The sequence below is a fragment of the Ammospiza nelsoni genome, chromosome 32, assembly GCF_027579445.1.
Source record: "Ammospiza nelsoni isolate bAmmNel1 chromosome 32, bAmmNel1.pri, whole genome shotgun sequence".
Lineage (NCBI taxonomy): Eukaryota > Metazoa > Chordata > Aves > Passeriformes > Passerellidae > Ammospiza > Ammospiza nelsoni.
Window position 1 is genome coordinate 1,267,002 of NC_080664.1, and position 19,859 is coordinate 1,286,860.

A 19,859-nucleotide genomic window follows, 5' to 3' on the forward strand; every position below is an offset into this window, starting at 1 on the left:
CTCGTCCCAAAGTTGTCACATCCCTGAGTAATTAGGGAATATTTTTCTTGTCAGGGACAGAATGGGAATATTTTTCAATTTTCAAAATATTTGAATATTGAATATTTTTTCAATTTAAGGGCACAATTCCCCGTCCTTGAATTCTTCTGTCCTTTTCAGGTGTTGGAGCTGCAGAAATCTCTGCCTGGGCCCCCCTGGATGACACAACCACCTCGATTAATTAATTAATGAATTAATTAGCCTCCCACAGCAGATTGTGCAGAGCCAGAACTCGCAGGACTGTGGCTTTGGCTGTCCCCAAACCAGAATGTGGTGGCACTAATCCCAGAGAGCCATAAAACCAGCTGTAAAACCACATTTACTGCAGTTCTGGTTTCACTAGGTATAAACTGCCTTTTATTAAACGGGGAAATTTGGATTTCAGCTCTGCCCACAGAGTTCAGCCTCACCTCATTAAGCTGGATGGGAACTGAGGGGTCACAAAGTTTATTTTCACTAATCACTCCTCAAGATTCCTCTCAAAAATTAACTCAAATTAATCAAAAGCCCCAATTCGTTAATTATTCCCCCGTTTGATCAGCAGTGGGAACCATCAGCAGAAATCCATGCTGACACTTTCTCCTCAGGAACTCCGCGGTTTCTCTTCTCCCACAGGGCAGCAGGCATTCCTCAGCTCACTTTGGGCTCTAAAAACCAAAATATGGAAATTCCAGGGCTGTGCACGGGGGGGTTTTGCTGCTGATTCATGGAGGGGTGACACCTCCCTCTGGTGCCTTTTTGGGGCCACCCTAAAATCAGAGAATTTACGGAATAAAAAAGGGGTTTGCTTCTGTTTATTAAAGGGTCTTCAGGTAGATTTTGGGCAGAAAAAACTCAAAAAATTGACAATGGGTCATGGGTTTTAATATTTTCATAAGTTTGGTCCAGAGAAGAAGGAGGAGGAGGAGAAGGAGAAAAAGGAGAAAAAGGAGAAAAAGGAGAAGGAGAAGAAGAAGAAGAAGAAGAACAAGAACAAGAAGAAGAAGAACAAGAACAAGAACAAAAACAAGAAAAAGAACAAGAACAAGAAGGAGAAGAAGATATATTATTATTATTATATTATACTAATAAATTTCTGTTTTTCAATAAGTTGTGAATTTGACAGTACTTTACTACCAAGTTATTAAATTAAATTTATCTCTTTCTACAAAGTTTTTAAAGGGTAAACTGTAATTAAGAAACGACATTTCGGTTATTTTACTTTTAACATAATAACAAATTACTCGTGCTTGCATTGTGGGCTTTTTTATCTAATTACACTTCTTCTTATGAAGAAGAAGGTGAAGAAGAAGGAGTAGCTACTGCTTTAAATATTCTATCTTGTTTTATATATTATATATATATTTTTATATATTATCAATATATATAAATATGTATATTAATATAATTTTATATTACTACATATTAATATATACAACATATAATATTATATAATATGCAATTATATAATCATATAAATTTTCTATATATTACTATATCTGTTACTATTCTAAAAAATTAAGTTTTCTATTTTGTGATATTACACACTTCTATTTAAACTACACACTGGTAAATGAGCAGGAATTGGGGGATGTGGCACAAGGAATATTTTCCTGCAGGAATAAAAGAGTTGCCCCAAGGATAGTGTGTCACATGGGCCAATTTTATGATATTATGATATTATTAAATTATTTTATTAATATATTACTATATTATTTACTATTTACTATTTAGTTTTATGTATCAGTATTGATTTTTATTTTATTGGCTTATTGCTATTTTATTTATTATTATATATATTATTATATATTTATTATTATTTTATTGATTTTATTATTTTATTCTTTATTATTATTTTATTCTTTATTATTATTGGTGCCCTCGGGGGGTTCTGGGGACCCTCGGGACCCCCCGGCTTTGCCTGGAGCACAAAGGGGAATTTAACAACTCTGAGTTTAACATTTCTGAGTTTAACATTTCTGAATTTAACATTTCTGAGTTTAACAACTCTGAGTTTAACATTTCTGAATTTAACAACTCTCAGTTTAACATTTCTGAGTTTAACAACTCTGAGTTTAACAGCTCAGGCTGCCACATCTGGTTGTGCTTAAAAATCCACGGGGCTGATGGGAGCTTCTGCAGCCAGGCCTAAACTGGGGCTGGGACTGGGACTAAATTTTTAGATTTTATATTTTTCTGATTCTGTGCTGCTTTAGGGCTGCAGTTCTGACATTCGTGTTGTGATGCCTCAGGTTTTAGATTTTAAATTTTATATTTTTTCAGATTTTGCAGTGCTTTAGGCTGCAGTTCTGAGATTCATGTTGTGATGCCTCAGGTTTTAGGTTTATAGATTTTAAATTTTATAGTTTTTCAATCTCAATCCCAGTCCCAATTCCAATTCCAATCCCAATCCTAATCCCAGTCCCAATTCCCAATTCCAATTCCCAATTCCAGCCTGCTGAGCTGCGTCCCATGGCTGCTCCTCAGAACCAGGAACTGCCAGTGCAAACCTGATTTTATTTTAGAATAAATCAATCTTATTTTATTAATAATTTTGTTGAGTTGACCCCACTCACGAAGAATTGCATCCTAATAAAAACAGTGCAGAAAAAACAGCGAATAACCACAAATCTGCCTTTTTATTTTACTTCTTTCATCCCTCCAGCTCCTGTCTGGTTTCTCACCCTTTTTTTTTTTTATTTTCAGCCAATGAAATATTTCCACTGAAGCGAAAATTTGGATTTTCTCCTGGAGGACTCAGCAGGGTGGAGCTTCCCCGAGGATGCCGCAGCACAGGAGAACCCCGGGCGGTCAAACACCATCTGTGCAGCCCCAGCACAACCCACAATCCCTCCCCACCCTTTTTTCCCCAGTTTTTGTTTCCTTCCAGGGGGCCCAAAATTCCTTGGCACGAGTGGCCCCGTTGCCCATGAACACCAGCTGAGGTTGGTGTGAAGCGGAGCGTGGGGCCAAGCTCGGGGTTGGGGTCTCACAGCCCCTTCCCCCGAGCCCCAAACTGGCTTAGTTTAAACCTGGCTTAAAGCCGTGGAGAGCTGAGGTGGAAGGAGGGGATGGGATGGGATGGGACACCCACAGATGATGGAATCCCCTTGGAAAACGGGGTGAATTCCCAGAGATTCTGAGATTCCCCCTTGCGGAGCCTGATGGGGCTCCCTGCGACCCAGAGCAGGGTTTTCACTGCAGGGACGAGCCCAAATTTTGTCATTAAAGGCTCGTTTGGCCCTCGTGTTTAACCCCAGCGGTTTCTAAACGCTGCCAGTCCCCTTCCCGCAGCACAATGGAGTCTTGTTTCTGGTAACCCGAGATGCCTCAGCCCCAGCTCTTTAATTTTAGCCTCCACCGGCACCACGCTCGCATTCCTCAGCACGACAATGGCAGATATTTATACTCTGGAATGCAGAGCCCAGCGCTAATTTAGCAGGGCTGGGTGAGCCACGACTGCTCCCCAACACGGGCGCTCACCCCGGCCAAAACTGGAGCAGGCGGAGTTTTGTGGGTTTGCAAACCTTCGCGTTTGTTCGCCGGCCCCTGCGCGTCCCCGTGGAGGTAAAATAATGCTCAGCGGCCTCCTCACCTCAGATGGACAAACCAGCTGGGATGGGTGGCCCACACCAGAGGGAGTGGACAGCTGGACACTGCCTGAGGAACGGGCTCTGACCTCCACCGAGGGCCTCCTGGAGTGGTGGAATGGTTGGAGGAGACCTTGGAGATCACCTGGTTTGAATGTCAAACCTGGAATGGTTGAAGGAAACCTTGGAGGTGACCTGGTTTGAATGTCAAACCTGGAATGGCTGGAGGAGACCTTGGAGGTCACCTGGTTTGAATGTCAAACCTGGAATGGTTGGAGGAGACCTTGGAGGTCACCTGGTTTGAATGTCAAACCCACCAAAGGTCCAGCTGGGTGCTGTGTCCATCACCTGGTTTGAATGTCAGAGGTTGGAAGGGACCTTGGAGGTCACCTGGTTTGAATGTCAAACCTGGAATGGTTGGAAGGGACCACTCGTTTCTCTGGAGTTGGGTTTCTCACAGCGTTGGGTTCCAGCTGGGCTGGTGAATCAGAGGGAGGTCACCCCTTGGAGCAGATCGGGGTGCAGCCAGAAGGCCCTTCCCAAGGAAATGCTAGCTAGAAGAATCTAGAACCACCACAGAACCCTCACAGCATCTCCATCTTTGCTTCCTCCCCTCCAGCAGAGGACGAGGACACAGTTCTGGATGCTCTGGTGGCCTTCCCTGAGGGAGGACGCTGCAGGACAGCCAGAGCAGGGTCTCTGTCCCAGAGCTGGGGATTTGAGGGGAATCTGGGGATTTGCCCTCTGGTGAGGAAGCCACAAGAACAATCCAAGCCCAGAAGGTCGGTGGGTGGCATTTTCTTGAGAGAGCTGTGTCCTTGTCCTCTGCTGGGGGGGAGGAAGCAAAGATGGAGATGCTGTGAGGGTTCTGTGGAGCTCCTTCAAGATATTTCAAGGATTTTCTCGTTTCTCTGGAGTTTATAGGTCAAGAGGGACAGCGCTGGGTTCCAGCTGTGCTGGTGGATCAGAGGTCCCAGCCCAGGGGGCCGGCGGGTGGCAGCTCCTTGAGAGAGGAGCAGCATTAGCAGATCAGGGAGGAGGTCAGCCCCGCACAGCGAAATCCTTGACCTGCTGTTTAAAAGGTCGGCCAGAGTTCAATGGACCACTCCAGGTCAATTCACTCAATTAAAATATTAGAGCTTGGAGGTGGGAGCGGGGAGATGGAGGGGATTGGCGTCTCTTGGTGGTGGGAAGGGATTGGGGATGATGTTGTGGGGAAAGGAACGTGCAGCAAGATGCAGGAGGCAGAGATTGATTCCCAAATTGGGATCCTGTGTGATGGTGTTCACAGGGGCTCTTGGATGGGGAAAGAGATGAAGATCTGACTCCATTTCAGAAGGCTTGATTTATTAATTTATGGTATATATTACATTAAAACTATACTAAAAGAATAGAAGAAAAGGTTTCATCAAAGGCTGGCTAAGAATAGAATAGCTAAGAATGATAACAAAGGCCATTAATTTAATTAGAAACAATTTTATGAGACCAATCACAGATGCACCTGTTGCATTCCACAGCAGCAGATAATCAATGTTTGCATTTTGTTCCTGAGGCCTCTCAGCTTCTCAGGAGGAAAAACCCTAAGGAAAGGATTTTTAATGAAAAGATGTCTGCGACAATCGTGGAATCGCTGAGGTTGGAAAAACCCTCCAGGATCATGGAATCAACCCAGCAGTGTCACCCCCATCACTGCCCTACACCCCAAAGTGTGGTGAGACAAAACCTCTGGCCATGAACCCAGCAGTCAGCAGAGCTCGTCCCAAATTCTACAGATGTCACTGGGGGTAGGAGGGGACAATCTTGGATCTCCATGTCGCTGTGTGCCACCACCAGGAACTCCACCGTGCAAGGACCAAGCAGCAAAGCAGGGCTGGCACCTGCCAGAACGACCTTCCCATAAATATTTGAGAAGGGTTTGAACAATGGTTCAAGACTCTTCCCCCGAGTGTGGAGGGTCTGCATTGTGGGGTTTTTTCCATGTCCATAAATCACTGCTCTCTGTGGCCCCTGCCCAGGCCCTGCACAATTTGGGTTGGGTTATAAACAGGACTCTGGGCTCGTTCAGGCAGCTCTGGGGTCCCATCCCAACCCCAAAAACGAGCCCAGGATTGCCTCCACCCCAAACTGCTCTGGGGTTTTTGGAACAACACCCAGGTCCTTCCCTGAGGGGCTGGAGAGGCTGGAGGGCTCTTCCCTGAGTGTGGAGGGTCTGCATTGTGGGGTTTTGTCCACGTCCATAAATCACTGCTCTCTGTGGCCCCTGCACAATTCAGGTTTGGTTAAAAACAGAATCTTGGGCTTTTGCAGGTTGATAAAGGCCCAGGAAGCTCTGAGCTCTCATCCCAACCCCAAAAAAGAGCTTCCTGCACCCCAAACCATTCTGGGGTTTTTGGAACAATGCCCCGTGGGGCTGAGCTGGCTGGAGGGCTCTTCCCTGAGTGTGGAGGGTCTGCATTGTGGGGTTTATTTCCACGTCCATAAATCACTGCCCTCTGTGGCCCCTGCCCAGGCCCTGCACAATTCATTATAAACAGGGCTGGGTTATGAATGGGATCCTGGGCCCTGGCAGGTGGATAAAGGATAAATGGGATCCTGGGCCCTGGCAGGTTGATAAAGGATAAATGGGATCCTGGGCCCTGGCAGGTTGATAAAGGATAAATGGGATCCTGGGCCCTGGCAGGTTGATAAAGGATAAATGGGATTTGGGGCCATGGTGATCCTGTGGGGTTTGGGGCAGTGGTGATCCCATGGGGTTTGGGGCCATGGTGATCCCATGGGGTTTGGGGCAGTGGTGATCCTGTGGGGTTTGGGGCCATGGTGATCCCATCCCAGGGTTCAGGGTTTGGGGTCCCAGTCTGGGTTTGGGGCTGTGGTGATCCCATGGGGTTTGGGGCTTTTGGGGTCCCGGTCTAGGTTTGGGGCTGTGGTGATCCTGTGAGGTTTGGGGCCATGGTGATCCCGTGGGGTTTGGGGCTGTGGTGATCCCGTGGGGTTTGGGGCCATGGTGATCCTATGGGGTTTGGGGCCATGGTGATCCCATGGGGTTTGGGGCCATGGTGGTCCCGTGAGGTTTGGGGCCATGGTGATCCCATGGGGTTTGGGGCCATTGGGGTCCCATGGGGTTTGGGGCCATGGTGATCCCATGGGGTTTGGGGCCATTGGGGTCCCAGCCTGGGTTTGGGGCCATGGTGATCCCATCCCAGGGTTCAGGACCAGCACCAGGCCCATCCCAGAGCCTCCTCCCAGCCCCAGGAGGGTCCCGTGGCCACTGCAGCCCCCTGCCCACCCCCAGGACCCCCAAACCCAGCCAGGGCAGGGAGCTTCCCCCAGCACAGCCACCCCAAATCGGCCCCTTTGGCAGCTCCAGCGATAAAAACCCTTTATTGGAAACACATGGGGGATTTATGGGGACATCAAAGTGGGGAGGAGTTCCCACAGCAAAGGGCACATCCAGCACAAGGATCTGCTGTTCCAGCAGGCCGGGGGCTCGGGGTGACCCCACAGACCTGAGGGATTTGGGTGACCCCACAAACCTGAGGGGTTCAAGGTGACCCCACAGACCTGAGGGATTTGGGTAACCCCACAAACCTGAGGGACTTGGGGTGACCCCACAAACCTGAGGGGCTCGGGGTGACCCCACAAACTCAAAGGGTTTGGGGTGACCCCACAGACCTGAGGGGCTCTGGGTGACCCCACAAACCTGAGGGGCTTGGGGTGACCCCACAAACTCAAAGGGTTTGGGGTGACCCCACAGACCTGAGGGGCTCTGGGTGACCCCACAAACCTGAGGGGCTTGGGGTGACCGCACAGACTCGAAGGGTTTGGGGTGACCCCACAAACTCAAGGGGCTTGGGGTGACCCCACAAACCTGAGGGGTTCAAGGTGACCCCACAGACCTGAGGGGTTTGGGGTGACCCCACAAACCTGAGGGGTTCAAGGTGACCCCACAGACCTGAGGGGTTTGGGGTGACCCCACAAACCTGAGGGGTTCAAGGTGACCCCACAGACCTGAGGGGCTCTGGGTGACCCCACAAACTCAAAGGGTTTGGGGTGACCCCACAAACTGGTGGGGCGCTGCTCCTTTCATTCCATCTTAGGGGGTGAAGGCACGGTTGGCAAAACCCTGTAGTAAAATAGATGAAATAGATTAAATAGAATAAACAGATTAAATATATTTTAAAATATTTTTTCAAAATGATTATAAAATATATTTTTAAAGCTGATGGATGATGCTTTCTATGGAGGGAGCGAGAAAATATATTCAATACATTAAATACATTAAAGATATTCAATATATTCAATATATCAACCGTAGTAAAATAGCTGAAATAGATTAAATAGAATAAACAGATAAAATATATTTTAAAATATATTTTCAAAAATATTATAAAATATATTTAAAGCTGATGGATGATGCTTGCTATGGAGGGAGTGAGTAAATATATTAAATATATTAAATACATTCAATACATTCAATATATTCAATATATTACATATAATACATATATTCAATATAATAAATATAATAAATAAATTCAATATATTCAATATATTCAATATATCAACTATTTCAAAATAGATTAAATAAATTTTATATTTATATTTGTATTTATATTTATACTTCTATTTAATAGATATATTAAAATGTATTTATATTATTATCTTAATATATATTTATTATCTACAAATATATTTATTTATATCTATAAATATATTAAATATATATCTGAATATATTCAATATAGTCAATGGAATAAATAGATTATATATATTTTTTAAAAATCTATTTTAAGATCTATTAAAAAATCTCTTAAAGCCCATTTGGAGCTGATGGATGATCTTGTCACGGAGGGAGCGAGTAAATATATTAAATATTTGAAATATATTAAATATATATGTGAATATATTCAATATAGCCAATAGAATAAATAGATTAAATATATATTTTAAAAAAATATTTTAAATTCTATTTAAAATTCTCTGATAAAGCCCATTTGGAGCTGATGGATGATCTCTGTCACCTCTGTCCCTGCTCAGATTTATCTTCTGTGCAGACCCAGCACCATCTGCGGCCCCACAAATGCAATTATGGGGAAAAAGGGAAAATCGGAGCCTCCCCCTCCCAAATTTCACCCAAACCCCACAGAAAATCCCAGAATTTCCCCCCACACCCCAGGGACCTCCTCCTGCAGAGAGGGGATAATTTTTATTTATAATTTTTTTTTATTTTAGGCATAATTACAGCAATTTGCAAGGCTGATTTTCTCATTTTCTCCCCCCTCCCCCTCCTCAAAAAGGGGAAAAAAAATCAAAACAAACCCAACAAAAAGCAGAGTGAAATTGGAATTGATCTGTGGAGCTGGCCAGGGGTAATTTAATCAGAAAAAGCTCTCTGCTGGCATTAATTTTGGGGTTTTTAACCCCAAGGTCCTAAATTAAACACGAGGATGTTGGGGTGGGAGAGGATCCTAAATGAAATTAAATTAAACGGGAGGATTTTGGGGTGGGAGAGGATCCTAAATTAAATTAAACTGATTTTGGGGTGGGAATGGATCCTAAATTAAATTAAATTAAACAGGAGGATTTTGGGGTGGGAATGGATCCTAAATAAAACGGGAGGATTTTGGGGTGGGAATGGATCCTAAATTAAATTAAACTGGAGGATTTTGGGGTGAGAATGGATCCTAAATTAAATTAAACAGGAAGATTTTGGGGTGGGAATAGGATCTAAATTAAATTAAATTAAACACGAGGATGTTGGGGTGGGAGAGGATCCTAAATTAAATAAAATGGGAGGATTTTGAGGTGGGAATGGATCCTAAATAAAACGGGAGGATTTTGGGATGGGAATGGATCCTAAATTAAATTAAACAGGAGGATGTTGGGGTGGGAGAGGATCCTAAATTAAATTAAATTAAATTAAACGGGGATTTTGGGGTGGGAATGGATCCTAAATTAAATTAAATGGGAAGATTTTGAGGTGGGAATGGATCCTAAATAAAACGGGAGGATTTTGGGATGGGAACAGATCCTAAATTAAATTAAATTAAACAGGAGGATTTTGAGGTGGGAACGGGAGCTGTGGGATTTCAGCCAGAAAATGAGTAAAATGTCATTTATAACCCACCCGAGTCTTTAATTACTGCCTGTGCCAGGGCTGGATCCCCTTTGCTCTATGAAATTCTATGTGGAATAAGGGAACTAAAGTCAGATTTCTATTTTATTTTGGATTTTTTTTCCCCAAAGCGGCCAGAAAATTCACACGGAGGGGTGCGTGTAGAACACCAAAACCTGTCAAGTTTTTCGTTTTTTATAGGTATTGGCAAAACTTTGGAATTTAAAACCATTTGGTAAGGATGATTTGGAAAGAATCTATCCATTCTATTGTATACAGCAATGTAGGAATCTCTGACTAGAGATGCGGAGTCGTTTGGAAACCAATGTTATAATATAATATTGATATTTTTACTTAGGAATGAACCAATCAAGTGCCCTTAAACTGCAGGAACAGCTGCTGGGGGTGAAGGGAATAAATAAATAAACACAAAAAATCTCTCGGAGATTTATTATTTATTTATTTTAAAGATTTATTATTTATTTATTTACTTGCTTTTTTACTTATTTCTTCGGCCTCCGTTCCCTGCCCGCCCCAAAGCGCGCCCGGCCCGGCCCGGCCATGGGGGCGGTGCTGCCGCCGTGTGGGCACAGAGGGGAGCGGGAAGCGCAGTTCGGAGGGCAAAGGGACGCGGCCGGGCTTTAGCGGCCGCCGTGTGGGGCGGTGGATGGGAAGAACGACAGCGGCGGGCCCGGTTTCGGCGGGCGGCGGAGGCGCGGACGGGACGGAGCTGCCATTGCAAGATGGCGGAGCGCCCGCGTACCGCGAGCCTGCGTGAGGCGGGCCGGGCTCCGGCCACACTCAAGATGGCGGCCGCGGCAGGACTCCGGCACCACCCATACCTAACACGGCGCTGCGCATGCGCATAACAGGGCGCGTGGCCGAGCGCGGACTACGACTCCCGTGCTACCCCGCGCGGCAGGCCGCCGCGCTGATTGGATGCTGAGGGGGCGGTGCCGCGCGCTGATTGGCTGCGGCCGAGGTTTGAACAGGCGGAAGGCGGTGGAGCAGCTGCGCAGCGTGAGCGGGGGGGGGAGCGGCCCGGGGGAGATTTTGGGGCAAATTTGGGGTTCTGGGGGGGATTTTGGGGCTGAGACCCCCTCAGGGAGCCGGGGAGGGCCGGAGGGGTCCGGCGAGTAGGGGGAGAGGTGGAGCTGCAGGTGAGGGATCGGGAGGGGGTGAAGGCCGCGGGACGCCTGAGGGGGTGTGGGGGGGGTTTGGGGATCTGGGGGTTTTGGGTTTTGGAGCTCTGCAGGTTTGGGAGTCTGGGGGTTTGTGGGTCTGTGGGTTTTGGGGTTCAGGGGGTCCCACACCTCCCCTTGTTCCCCCTCCCAGCCCCGCATCACAGAGAAGCCCCTCAGGAGAAGCCCCCGGGATGGCCGGGAAGGACGAAAAGGATGGGAAAGATGGAAATGATGGAAGCACGGACGGCTGGTCCGGCATCGAGGAGCGCCTGGAGAAGATCAGGGTGAGCAGGGGAAGGCTGGGCTCTGATCGCTCCTTTCCTCAGGAAAACCTCGGGATCTGGTGGGGTCTGGGATCTGGTCCCTCTTTTCCTCAGGAAAACCTTGGGGCCTGATGGGGAGATCTGTGGGGAATTCTGGGCTGGGGTCTGGCTCCTTTTCCCAGGAAAACCTTTGGATCCCACTGGGGGACCTCTGGGGGGTTCTGAGCTGGTTCTGACTCCTTTAATGCTCCTGAGGGCCTCTGTCCTGACCCCAAATCCCTCTTTTCCCAGGATATACAGCTCAAAGGTCTCAGCTCTGACCCCAAATCCCCTTTTCCAGAAAAAGACCCCTGAGGAGCTCTGTCCTCACCCTAAACCCCTCTTTCCCCCAGGAAATGCCCCTCAAGGGTCTCTGCTATGACCCCAAACCCCTCTTTTCCCCAGAAACGACCCTTGAGAGGCTCTGTTCTGACCCCAAACCCCCTTTTCCCAGGAAACAACCCCTGCTCTTACCCCAAACCCCTCTTTTCCCAGGAAACAACCCCTAAGAATCTCTGCTCTGACCCCAAACCCCTCTTTTCCCAGGAAATGCATCTCAAGGGTCTCTGTTCTGACCCCAATCTCCTCTTTTCCCAGGAAAAAACCCCTGAGGGGCTCTGCTCTGACCCCAATCCCCTCTTTCCCCTGGAAACAACCCTCAATGGGCTCTGTGCTCACCCCAAACCCCTCTTTTCTCAGGAAACGATCCATGAGGGACTCTGCTCTGGCCCCAAACATCTCTTTTCGCCTGAAACAACCCCTGAGAGGCTCTGCTCTGACCCCAAACCCCTCTTTCCCCCAGGAAATGGCTCTGTCCTGATCCCAAATCCCTCTTTTCCCCAGGAACAACCCCTGAGAGGCTCTGCTCTGACCCCAAACCCCTCTTTTCCCATGATACAACCCCTGAAGGGTCCCTGCCCTGACCCCAAACCCTCTTTTCCCAGGAAATGCTCCTCAAGGGTCCCTGCCCTGACCCCAAACCCCTCTTTCCTCCAGGAAATAGCTCTGTCCTGATCCCAAATCCCTCTTTTCCCCAGAAACAACCCCTGAGAGGCTCTGTCCTGACCCCAAACCCTCTTTCCCCCAGGAAATGGCTCTGTCCTGATCCCAAATCCCTCTTTTCGCCAGGAACAACCCCTGAGAGGCTCTGCTCTGACCCCAAACCCCTCTTTTCCCATGATACAACCCCTGAAGGGTCCCTGCCCTGACGCCAATCCCCTCTTTCCCCCCAGGAGAGCCTCCACGCCCCCGGTGCCCCTCAGTCCCGCCGTGCCCGCGCGTGCGACCGCGCCCTGCGCTGGTGCGCGGCCGAGCTGGCGCGGCCCGGCGGGCACCCTGCCCACGGGTGCCAGCTCACAGCCCTGGCCCTGGAGGCTGCCCAGCTGCACCTGAGCCTGCAGCCCGAGCCCCCCGAGCTGTACCTGGAGAGGATCCTGTTCCACGTGCTCCGCAACGCCGCGGCGTGGGTGAGTCGTGTTTGCCCCGGTGGTCCCGTCGTGAAAAAATCCCCCAACGACGTTAGAGGTGGGGACAGTTTTAATTGAGTAGCTAAAAAAAATATAAAATTGGGTACAATATAATTTGATTAAAATAGGGGATGATTTGGTTAAAATAGTAGCACATAAGCAGAGGAGTGCAGGGTTCTGGACCCTTGCCACCTCACAAGCTTGCTAAGTGAAAATTCCCCCCTTATGTGCCACGTGTCAATGTCATCTCCTCCCATTTTTAATTAATTACGCTTTTACCTCCGCCCTCTATCACCACCTTTACCACACATGTGCCACCACTCAGTTGGGTGGTCACCACTGATGAAGGTTTCTCCTCTTCCTCCTTATCCTTTAATTCACTTTTGGGTTACCCATACCCACCAAGCCAGCACAATGTAAGCCCAAACTAACATTACTGCATTTAAGCATCAAAGCAATAAATCTCTTTTAGCTGCCATTTTCCTGGGACCCAACCAGCTTTTCCCTTCTTCCTGTTCATTTTTAGTAACTGTTATCTCTTGCTTTTTCTCCTGTCCTTGAACATCTGCAGGGAGGAGTGGAGCCTCTCCTCCTTCTCTCTCCTCTTCCTCCTCTCTCCTCTCCTCTTTGCCATTTCAACTTTTTACCTCCCAGATTTTATTTGTTTTATTACTCCCAGATATTAGTTTGCTTGATTACTCCCAGATATTAATTACTGCGTGGATATTGATTGCAGTTTCCATTTGATCACCCCAGGTGGGCCCCCACACCTGGGCCGTGGCCGAGCTGCTGCGGGCGCGGCTCCGGCAGTGCCACCAGCGCCACCGCGACTGGGCCACCGTCACCTCCAGCGCTTTCGGGGTGCTCTGGAGATCTGCAGCCGCTTTGGCAGGGCCAGAACGGCCCCGGGAGGAAGGCAGGGCGGTGCTGACGGCCAGGATCCGCGCCCTGCGCTTCCTGCTGCTGCTGGAATCCCAGGATGAGGAATTGTCCCCTCGGGAATCCTTCCAGCCGCCGTTCTTCACCTCGCAGACCGCCCAGCACGCCGCGGCTGCCGCCGCTCTCTATGAGGCTCAGAGAGCTCCGTGCCCGCTTTTCCTGGCCAAGCAGCTCCAGGAATTGCTGCTGGACACGCTCGGGGATGAATCCCCAAAGCCTCCAAGCCTCCAGGACTCCCTGTGCTTCCTGGAGCTCACCCTGGAGCGCTGCCGCTACCTCTGCAAGGCGCGGCGGCCCCGCGACGCTCTGGAGGCTCTGGAAGGTTCCAGAAGGTTCCTGGAGGGAGCTGGGAGTGCTCTGGGAGCCCCTCTGGAGCTGCTGGAGGCCGGGATCCAGCTCAGCCGGGCCCTGCTAGCCAAGGCAGTGGGCGCCGTGGGGCCGGCGCTGAGGCGGGCGGGAGCGGCGCTGGCGGCGGAATGTTCCGGAAGGTTCCTGAAGGTGCTGCTGGAGAGCTCCCAGTTCGTGCTGGGGCAGCTCGGGGAGGTGCTCAGGAAGGGCCGGGAGCTGCCCCTCGGCCTCCAGGAGCTGCCTGGCATCTGTGGCTTCTGCCAGGCCCACGGGCGGGCGCTGCGGCGGCTGCTGGCACAGGTGAGGAGGAGGAGGAGGAAGAGGAGCTCTGGGATTCCCTGGGATCCCTCGGGGTCACTCCGTGCTGCTCCCAGCCCTGCCCAGCAGCTCCTGGACTCTGGAGAATCCCAAATCCCACTTTTCTCCATGCCAGCAGCGGCTCCTGGAGCTCCTGAACCCCTTCCTCCTGTTGTTCCTCTTCCCTGTTCTTCCTGGACCCCAAATCCCACTGTTCCTTTTCCCTGGACCCCAAATCCCACTTTTCCCCTTTCCTGGACCCAAATCCCACTGTTCCCTTTCCCTGGACCCCAAATGCCACTCTTCCCTTTTCCCAGCCCTTCCTGGGTCCATCTGCATCTTCAGCAAAAGCTCCTAAAGCTCCTGGACCCCCAAATCCCACTTTCCCCATTCCCAGCTCCACCCCACCATTCCCAAATCCCATTTCCCTATTTCCCCATTCCCAAATCCCATTGTTCCCATTCCCAGCTCCATTCCTTGACCCCATTACCAGGTCCCCCCAGCATTCCCAAATCCCATTTCCCTGTTCCCAAATCCCTTTTTTCCCATTCCCAGCTCCACCCCACCATTCCCAAATCCCATTGTTCCCCATTCCCAAATCCCATTGTTCCCCATTCCCAAATCCCATTGTTCCTATTCCCAAATCCCATTTCCCTATTTCCCCATTCCCAAATCCCATTTTCCCATTGCTCCCCATGCCCAAATCCCATTTCCCCATGCCCAAATCCCATTGCTCCCCATGCCCAAATCCCATTGCTCCCCATTCCCAAATCCCATTTCCCCATTCCCAAATCCCACTGTTCCCATTCCAGGTCCCTGCTGACTCCATCAGGGATCAGGTGGTGGTGAAGCAGTTGCTGTTCCAGGGCCTCCAACTCTTCTCCAACGCCGTCCACGAAATATTCCAGCGCTGCCAGGCACGGATCCGGATCCCTGGGGGAACTGAGAACCTGTCCTGTGGGATTTGGGGCTGGAATTTTGGGATGGAGCCTCTCCCGTGGGATTTGGGGCTGGAATCTGGGGGTTGAGTCACCCTTAAAATGTTCTGGAAGGTGCTGGAGCTTCTCCCGTCAGATTTAGGGCTGGAATTTTGGGGTGAAACCAGTCTGGGAGCCTTTTCCATGGGATGTGGGGCTGGAATTTTGGGATTGAACCACTCTGGGAACCTCTCCTATGGGATTGGGGCTGGAATTTTGGGATTGAGCCTCTCTCATGGGATTTGCGGCTGGAATTTTGGGGATTGGGGCTGGAATCTGGGGGTTGAGTCACCCTGAAAAGGTTCTGGAAGGTTCTGGAGCTTCTCCTGTGGGATGTGGGGCTGGAATTTTGGGATTGAGCCTCTCCTGTGGGATGTGGGGCTGGAATTTTGAGATTGAGTCACCCTGAGAAGGTCCTGGAAGGTCCTGGAGCTTCTCCCATGGGATGTGGGGTTGGAATTTGGGCCTGAGGTGCCCTGAGGGGGTTCTAGAACCTTCTCCCATGGGATATGGGGCTGGAATTTGGCGTTGGGGGCTCCTGCAGTGTCCTGGCTGACCCGCGGTGTCCCCACAGCCCTCGGAGGGGCCGGAGCTGTCCCAGGTGACCACGAGCTGTGTCCAGAGCGTCACCTGGATGCTGCAGGGGCTGCAGGGGCTGCCCGAGGCCGAGAGGGGCAAATTCCTCGATGTCACCGGTCAGTGCCACCCCCTGTGTCCCCTGTGGTCAGTGCCACCTCCTGTCCCCATGCCCAGTGTCCCCAGTGGTCAGTTCCACTCCTGTCTCCATCTCCAGTGGTCAGTGCCACCCCCTGTGTCCCCAGTGGTCAGTGCCACCCCTGTCCCCATCCCCAGTGGTCAGTGCCACCATGGGGGCTCTGTGTCCCCATCCTGGCTGTCCAGGGGGTCACTCAGTGTCCAAGGGTGTCCCCAGTGGTCAGTGCCACCCCAGGGCTCCATGTCCCCATCCCAGCTGTCCCGTTGGTCACTCCATGTCCGGGGGTGTTGGGGTCAGTTCCTCACAAGGAGCGGTCACTGTGGTGTCCCCTCCCTGTCCCGTTGGTCACTCTGTCCCCGGGGGATGTGGGGTCAGTTCTTCGGTCACTGCGGTGTCCCCTCCCTGTCCCGTTGGTCACTCTGTCCCCGGGGGATGTGGGGTCAGTTCTTCGGTCACTGCAGTGTCCCCTCCCTGTCCCGTTGGTCACTCTGTCCCCTCCCCAGCCGTGGTCGCCGCCCGCCTGGGCCAGGCCCTGCAGAGCCGGAATGTTCCGGAAGCGGCCGGAGCCGTGTGCGAGCCCCTGTGCCGGGCAGTGCTGGATGGCCATGGCTACAGCTGGGCTGGGGTCACCCCCGAGAGGGTACTGGGGGCACTGGGATGGGGGGCACTGGGACTACTGGGATGGGGGGTACTAGGAGCACTGGGATGGGGTATGGGGGCACTGGGATGGGCACTGGGATGGGATATGGGGGCACTGGGATGGGCACTGGGAGCACTGGGATGGGATCCTTGGATGGGTTACTGGGAGTGTTGGGGTGGAGTACAGGGTTACTGGGATCAGCTGGGGATGCTGGGAGGGCTGGAAGCCACTGGGGGTACTGGGAGGGGTTGTGGGATACTGGGGATACTGGGATGGGGAATGGGGTCACTGGGGATACTGGGAGGGCTGGGATCCCTTGGGCATACTGGGATCACTGGGAATACTGGGATGGCTGGGATCCCTGGGCGTACTGGGATCACTGGGGATACTGGGAGGGCTTGAATCACTGAGGATGCTGGGATCCCTGGGCATACTGGGAGGGCTGGGATCCCTGGGCATACTGGGCACACTGGGCATACTGGGAGGGCTGAGATCTCTGGGGATACTGGGCACACTGGGATCCCTGGGCACACTGGGTGGGCTGGGGATACTGGGCACACTGGTATCACTGGGATCCCTGACACTCTCTCTCCACAGCTCCACAGGTGTTTCCGGCTGCAGGTGCAGAGCTGGCGCTGCCAGGGGCACCCAGAGCGGGCCCTGGACACGCTGGCACAGTGGCTGCTGGCCCTGGGGACACCTTCCCAGGGCTTGGGGGCACCTTCCCAGGGCTTGGGGGCGCCTTCCCAGCCCGGCTCCCTGGTGGCTGAGCTGGTGACGCTCTGGGCCAGGATCAAGACGGAGGCGGCCAAACAGGGAGCAGAGGAGCTGAGGCTGAGGTGAGAGGGGAATTGGGAATTGGGGAATGGGGATTTGGGATCAGGGAATGGGGATTTGGGATCAGGGAATGGGGTGGGGGATTGGAATGAGGGAGCAGGAAGGGGCAATTGGGATGGAGGATTTGGAGGAGAGGATTGGAATGGGGGGAATGGAGTGGGGGGATTTGGATTGGAATGGGGTGGGAGAGGTTGAGATGGGATTGGAATGGGGTGGGAGGGATGAGATGGGGACTACTGGGATTGGAATGGGATGGGATGTGACTGGGAGAGGGGAGCCCCCTGGATTAGGGGAAGGTGGAATGGGGTTGGAGCTCCCTCCCCTGCCATCGCCCCATCCCAACCCCGCCGTTTGTTCCTGTGACCCCCCTGCCGTTCCCAGGACCCTGCGGGACGCCCTGGAGTCCCGGTCCCAGAGCCAGCCCCTGTGTGGGGACGCGCTGCTGCTGCTGCTGCTGGCCGAGCTCCAGGCCTACAAATCCCTGCGGGGCCCCACGGGGCCGGAGCGCTACAACGTGCTGTGCGACCTGCTGGGGCTGTGGGACCCCGAGGGGAGCTGGCACCCCCCTGGAACGGGGGATCCGGGGGGGAACCGGGACCCCCCGGGAACGCTGGACCCCAACCGGAGCCTGCCCAGGGCGGTGGCGCTGCTGGAGCTGGGACAGCTCCTGTGCAACCACAGCTTCAGTGCTCACACGGAATGGTGGGTGCTCCAATCCTTCATCCTAACCCCGATCCCAACCCTGATCCCAACCCTGATCCCAACCCTGATCCCAACCCTGATCCCAACCCTGATCCCAGTCCTGATCCCAATCCTGGTCCTGATCCCAACCCTGATCCCAGTCCTGATCCCAACCCAGCTCCTGTGCAACCACAGCTTCAGTGCTCACACGGAATGGTGGGTGCTCCAATCCTTCATCCTGACCCCGATCCCAGTCCTGATCCCAACCCTGGTCCTGATCCCAACCCTGATCCCAGTCCTGATCCCAACCCAGCTCCTGTGCAGCCACAGCTTCAGTGCCCACATGGACTGGTGGGTGCCCCAATCCTCCATCCTAACTCTGATCCTGGTCCCAATTCTCCATCCTGATCCCAGCCCTGATCCTGATCCCAATCCTCCATGCTAACCCTGATCCTGATCCCAACCCTGATCCCAGCCCTGATCCTGATCCCAATTCTCCATCCCAGTCCTGGCCCTGATCCCAGTCCTGATCCTGGTCCTGATCCCATTCCTCCATCCCAGCTCTGATCCTCCTCCCAGTCCTGATCCCATTCCTCCACCTGATTCTCCATCCTGGTTTTCCATCCCAGTCCTGATCCCGACCCTGATCTCAGTCCCTCATCAACCCCAATCCCATTCCTCTCTCCCAGTCCTGATCCCAATTCTCCATCCCAACCCCCTGCCCTCATCCCAGTTTGATCCCAATCTTCCATCCCAATCTTCCATCCCAATCTTCCATCCCAATCTTCCATCCCAATCTTCCATCCCAATCTTCCATCCCAATCTTCCATCCCAATCTTCCATCCCAATCTTCCATCCCAATCTTCCATCCCAATCTTCCATCCCAATCTTCCATCCCAATCTTCCATCCCAATCTTCCATCCCCATCCTGATCCCGTTGCTGATCCTGATCCCAGTCTTGATCCCATTTCTCCATACTGGTTTTCCATCCCAGTCCTGATACCAACCCTGATCCCAGTCCTGATTCTGATCCCAGTTCTGATCCCAAACCTTCATCCCAGTCCTGATCCTGATCCTCAATCCCAATCCTCAATCCCAGTCCTGATCCCAACCCTGATCCCAGTCCCTCATCAACCCCAATCCCAATCCTCAATCCCAGTCCTGATCCCAATCCTGATCCCATTTTTCCATCCCAATCTCTTGTCCCAATCCCTTTATCCCAAATTCCCCACCCCAATCCCCCTATCCCATCCCTGGGATTTTGGGATTTGTTCCCGTTATTTTGGGGTTAATTCCTGGGATTTTTGGGTTCCCACAGCTCGGCCCTGGACGCCATCCAGGAGTCCCTGAGGCTGCTGGAGTCGCTGGCCCAGAATTCCCAAATCTGCAATTCCCAAATGCGGGATCAGCTCCTGGATGAACGGGCCCAGGCCCTGCTCTGGCTCCACATCTGCACCCTCGAGGCCCTCCTGGAAAAGGTGAGGGGCATTTTCCTGGGATTTGGGGCATTTTCCAGGGATTTGTGGGATTTTCCTGGGATTTGGGAAAATCCCGGAATTCCCTGCATGTCCCAAACCCTTCCCAGGGTGATTTTCCCAGGATTTTTGGGATTTTGGGACCCCCAGATTTTGTGGGGCTAATTTTTCTGGGATTTTGGGGAGTCCTGGGGTTCCCTGGGTGCCCCAAACCCATCCCAGGGATGATTTTCTTGGGATTTTGGGGATTTCTGGAATTCCCTAGGTGCAATTTT

At 51.6% G+C, this 19,859-nt stretch overlaps 1 protein-coding gene across 1 annotated transcript in view; it reads left to right on the forward strand.

The window, feature by feature from the left end:
* The first annotated feature begins 11,064 nt into the window (after positions 1–11,064).
* ESPL1 (extra spindle pole bodies like 1, separase) overlaps positions 11,065–19,859 on the forward strand; it is a 34,896-nt gene continuing 26,101 nt past the window's right edge. Inside the window, exons 1-10 of the mRNA XM_059491150.1 lie at positions 11,065–11,191; positions 12,442–12,675; positions 13,432–14,262; positions 15,072–15,176; positions 15,811–15,931; positions 16,455–16,591; positions 17,189–17,430; positions 17,810–17,986; positions 18,065–18,130; positions 19,428–19,587. Coding sequence (XP_059347133.1) covers positions 11,099–11,191; positions 12,442–12,675; positions 13,432–14,262; positions 15,072–15,176; positions 15,811–15,931; positions 16,455–16,591; positions 17,189–17,430; positions 17,810–17,986; positions 18,065–18,130; positions 19,428–19,587 — 2,166 coding nt within the window. The 5' untranslated portion in view covers positions 11,065–11,098. The remainder of the gene's footprint in view (positions 11,192–12,441; positions 12,676–13,431; positions 14,263–15,071; positions 15,177–15,810; positions 15,932–16,454; positions 16,592–17,188; positions 17,431–17,809; positions 17,987–18,064; positions 18,131–19,427; positions 19,588–19,859) is intronic.